The sequence below is a fragment of the Eriocheir sinensis genome, chromosome 55 (assembly GCF_024679095.1).
Source record: "Eriocheir sinensis breed Jianghai 21 chromosome 55, ASM2467909v1, whole genome shotgun sequence".
Taxonomy (NCBI): Eukaryota; Metazoa; Arthropoda; class Malacostraca; order Decapoda; family Varunidae; genus Eriocheir; species Eriocheir sinensis.
This window is the reverse complement of record NC_066563.1, coordinates 8,246,964-8,251,415: the sequence shown is the minus strand read 5'-3', so window position 1 is coordinate 8,251,415 and position 4,452 is coordinate 8,246,964. Positions and strand designations below refer to the sequence as shown.

Genomic DNA, 4,452 nt, shown 5'->3' with positions numbered 1-4,452 from the left:
ATTACGAACTTTTGGCATGACGAACTTTATACCCTACGTATTTTATCCTGACGTACTTTAGGCAAACGAACTTTTTCCCACGAATTATTGCCATACGAAGTTTTTCTATACGAACTTTTGTCCGGAACCCCTGAGAGACCTTATCAAAGTCTATAAATGGGTGAAGGGCCTTAATAAAGGGGATGTCAAAAGGGTTTTGGTCGTAAAAGAGACACTAAAGTAATCGTAGCAATGTTTTTTTAAGTTAGACAAATTCAGATTCAGCAAAGACATAGACAGAATAAATTGGTTCATAGAATTTGTGTGGATGAATGGAACAGTATAGGCATGATATATTATTTATGCCAATACCATAGATACATTATATATATATATATATATATATATATATATATATATATATATATATATATATATATATATATATATATATATATATATATATATATATATATATATATATATATATATATATATATATATATATATATATATATATATATATATATATATATATATATATATATATATATATATATATATATATATATATATATATATACATATATATATATATATATATATATATATATATATATATATATATATATATATATATATATATATATATATATATATATATATATATATACATACATACATACATTAATCTATACACATACATATATTCATTTACGTATATATTTTTAAAACGTGCAAAACGCTACAGCTTGAGTATTCACTGTGGTTATAATCCTGTGAGAGGCGTCGCGGGATAAGCCCTTAGTAACTGTCAGCCTCCGGATATAGTTCACCTCACCGCACGAAACGTGTTAGTGGCCGGGCTGTTATCGCTTGATGACCTTTACTCACCTCGTTGAATAGATGGTTGATAACAACGAGGTCAAACTCTTTCCTTTTTTCATATAATTTCTTGACAGCTGGCACTGTATACAGTTTCCGGGCCATGGCGGGCAGAACCTTTTGCATTACTGTTAAGCCACCAGCTCCATCTGTCCTCTTCTGGAACATGGGGAGGATACCATCTGATAAACCTGGTAATCCGTGGTTTATCTCAAGGATGTTTGGGTTCTTAGACGATTGCTGGAAACTGCTAAGGACCACAACCTGTTGGGGAGTGTTGTGTTAAGTAGGCAGGTAAAGTTCAAGGTTTTTAAGCCATTGTACTTTTGCAAAAAGTTTCAGTCTCACCTTGTGGCCTCGGTCTGCCAAAGCCTCGGCGACGGCCATGAGCACATTCCTGTGACTTTTGGAAGCGACAGGAAAGAGCACGAGGATGTTATAGGATCTCTCTGGGGGCGGCAGGCTCCCTGCGACACTCAATATCAAGGCTGCTGCCAGCATACATAGCGTCGCACCCTTCATCTGTTGTGGAAACCAACTTGAATGCACGTAATCAAAACACAGTAAAGTTTTCTTTCCTCCCTTCCAACACATTACACTGTACCCAATAGCTCTGCCATTTCCTGTCGTCTCTAACCTCTCCCTCACTGCTGCGCTGTGGACCTCCGCACGTGATCCTTCAAGTGCAGAGGCAGTTATATACTGTAATTCCTTATCTCTAAGTGACGACGTGATAACGGGGTCTTAAGGCAAGTAGTTTATGTCTTATTATATAAGGCTCATGTGTATTTGATTTGCTTGCTAAATTTATTTTTGTCATTGTTTTGTTATATTCAGGTCTGGTGCGCCGGTAGGCCGTGCATTGTGGTTATGAGTCTGTCGGTGGCATAGACGAAATTTATATTTTGATTGTGACGCAAAGTCTTCTTGCTCAGTTCAAGCATATCTGATGTTCTTGATCAAAGTAACGATAATGGCAAGGGAAATGGACCGCATCTGGGTTATTTCCGGGTTCACGGCGATGATAAGAAATGGTCAATCGACGACGTGACAAGAAACGGCAGGTGCTTAGTAATCATTCTCTCTCTCTCTCTCTCTCTCTCTCTCTCTCTCTCTCTCTCTCTCTCTCTCTCTCTCTCTCTCTCTCTCTCTCTCTCTCTCGAACAGAATGTTGGGCTTCATTAATATAAATTTTTTATTGAAAAATATAGAAGTAATACTTCCGCTCTACAATAGTCTAGTCAGACCCCCCTTGGAATATGCGGTACAGTTTTTGTCTCCCCACCATGCAAAGGACATTGCTAAATTAGAAGGTGTTCAACGAGGAATAATGGCACAAAACTTAAATGTATACAAGTGAATTCAGACTACACCAAACTTTTCTTCACCAACGTTGTAGTGCGAGAATGGAATAAGCTCCCTCCTTCAGTGGTCCAGGTAAGACGATTGACTCCTTTAAAAACAAGCTTCAACTTAATATTAACTAGAATAGAAATGCAAAGTTTTGGATCCATCTGATTAATGTAGAACCACTTAGGTTTAAGGACAGATTCACTAGTCTGGACCATGGGGTCTGTGTGGTCTGATTTTCTGTGTAAATCTATGTAAATATCTCTCTCTCTCTCTCTCTCTCTCTCTCTCTCTCTGTGCTTAAAAGAAAACTTATATTAAAAGCTAGGCTATATTAAGGCTCGATTTCATACATTCCATAGAATTAAGAAAATGAGAAACGGAGGAGCAAGTGGATCAACTTGTACAAAGGAAGAAAATCTCACAAATAATTAAATAATACATACAGAGGCCACTCCCAGAATCCTTCACATACTGGTAAATTATTTCACTCTCCCTACCTCCCTAGATTCTCTTTATTACACTTCTTCGCCTAATTCTCCCATCATTCTCTCTCTCTCTCTCTCTCTCTCTCTCTCTCTCTCTCTCTCTCTCCACACACACACACACATTTTGTTTTCATATGGATGAGACACTTTTCTATAAGTATGAAATTTTGTTTTGGTTTAAAAAAAAATTCCGGGAGCATGAGAGCGCGGAGAGGCAGGGAGAGGTAGAGGGCCCGTGGCCTTGCGTTAGTGGCTTGGGTCAGGGATCTAAAGAACCTAAGAGCATAACAACATAAGAACGTAGGAGTCTGCAAGAGGCCGGTAGGCCTGTACAAGGCAGCTCCTGTGAATCTAACCCCTCCTGATACCACTGTCCATGAATTTATCTAATCTATTTTTGAATGTGACAATTGTATTGGCACTCACCACATGACTGTTCAGCCTATTCCACTCATTTACCACTCTTTTAGTTAACCAATTTATGCCTATTTAACTGTTGAATCTGATTTTTTTCAGTTTAAACCCATTATTACGTGTCTTACCCGGTTCTCTTACCATCGGAACCTTATTAATATCCCCTTTATTCAAGCCCTTCATCCATTTACAAACCTCTATAAAGTCACTTCGCACCCTTCGCCTGTCTAGAAAATGCAAGTTTAATTGTTTTAATCTTTCCTCGTATGGCAAGTTTCTTAACCCCTAAATCAGCTTAGTCATTCTTCTCTGTACCGATTCTAACAATTTGATATCCATCCTACAGTAAGGTGACCAGAACTGAACCGCATAATCAAGATGAGGTCTAACAAATGCTAAATATAGTTTGAGAAAGACTTCGGCGCTTCTGTTGTTTACGCTCCTTGAAATGAATCCCAGTACCCTGTTTGCTCGATTTCTAGCTTGAATGCATTGTGCCCTTGGACGGAGATCAGACCTCACTAACACCCCTAAATCCCTCTCGCACCCAGACCAAGCTGCTATTGGGAGTGTCATTTAAGCAATATATTGCACTTCCCTACATTAAATTCCATCCGCTATTTCTCAGCCCAGTCATACAATCTGTTTAGTTCATCCTGGGGAATACTAGCGTCCTGATCCGACCCAATTACTCAACCCATCTTGGTATCATCGGCAAACTTACTGACATCACTACTAATACCTTTATTTAAGTCACTGATATAAATGATGAACAAAAGTGGATCTAATACCGAACCTTGTGGGACCCCACTCGTAACACAGCCCCAATCAGATCTTTTACTATTGATTTACACCCTTTGCTTCCTATTGGTAAGCCACGCCCTGACCCAGTTCAAAACTTTACCAGCCTGGTGAACAAGCCTACAACTTTGCTCTCCTCAACGACCTAGAGCAGTTGGTTCAGCACCCTACTCGTATTCCCGACCGTCTTGGAGACAGGCCCAACATTCTAGACCTCTTCCTTACCTCTAATCCTTCTGCTTACTCTGTCAAACTCTTCTCTCCGTTGGGCTCCTCCGATCATAACCTTATTTCTGTATCCTGTCCTATCGCTCCTGTACATCCTCTGGACCCACCGAAGAGGCGATGCTTCTGGCATTTTGCTTCAGCTCGGTGGGACGACCTGAGGATGTACTTTTCCGATTTCCCGTGGAATGATTGCTGCTTCCAGGAGAGAGACCCCTCTGTGTGTGCTCTGCGCATCACAGAGGTGATTGTCTCTGGAATGGAGGCATACATTCCACGTACTTTCTCTACTCCTCATGCTAAAAAGCCT

General features: G+C 39.5%; 1 protein-coding gene across 1 annotated transcript in view; it reads right to left on the bottom strand.

Annotated features, from left to right (window-relative positions):
- The window catches only part of LOC126983836 (UDP-glycosyltransferase UGT5-like), a 16,026-nt gene extending 14,531 nt beyond the window's left edge, over positions 1-1,495 (bottom strand). Inside the window, exons 1-2 of the mRNA XM_050836967.1 lie at positions 1,213-1,495; positions 874-1,128 (exon numbers count right to left, since the gene is read on the bottom strand). Coding sequence (XP_050692924.1) covers positions 874-1,128; positions 1,213-1,458 — 501 coding nt within the window. The 5' untranslated portion in view covers positions 1,459-1,495. The remainder of the gene's footprint in view (positions 1-873; positions 1,129-1,212) is intronic.
- Between the last annotated feature and the right edge of the window lie 2,957 nt (positions 1,496-4,452).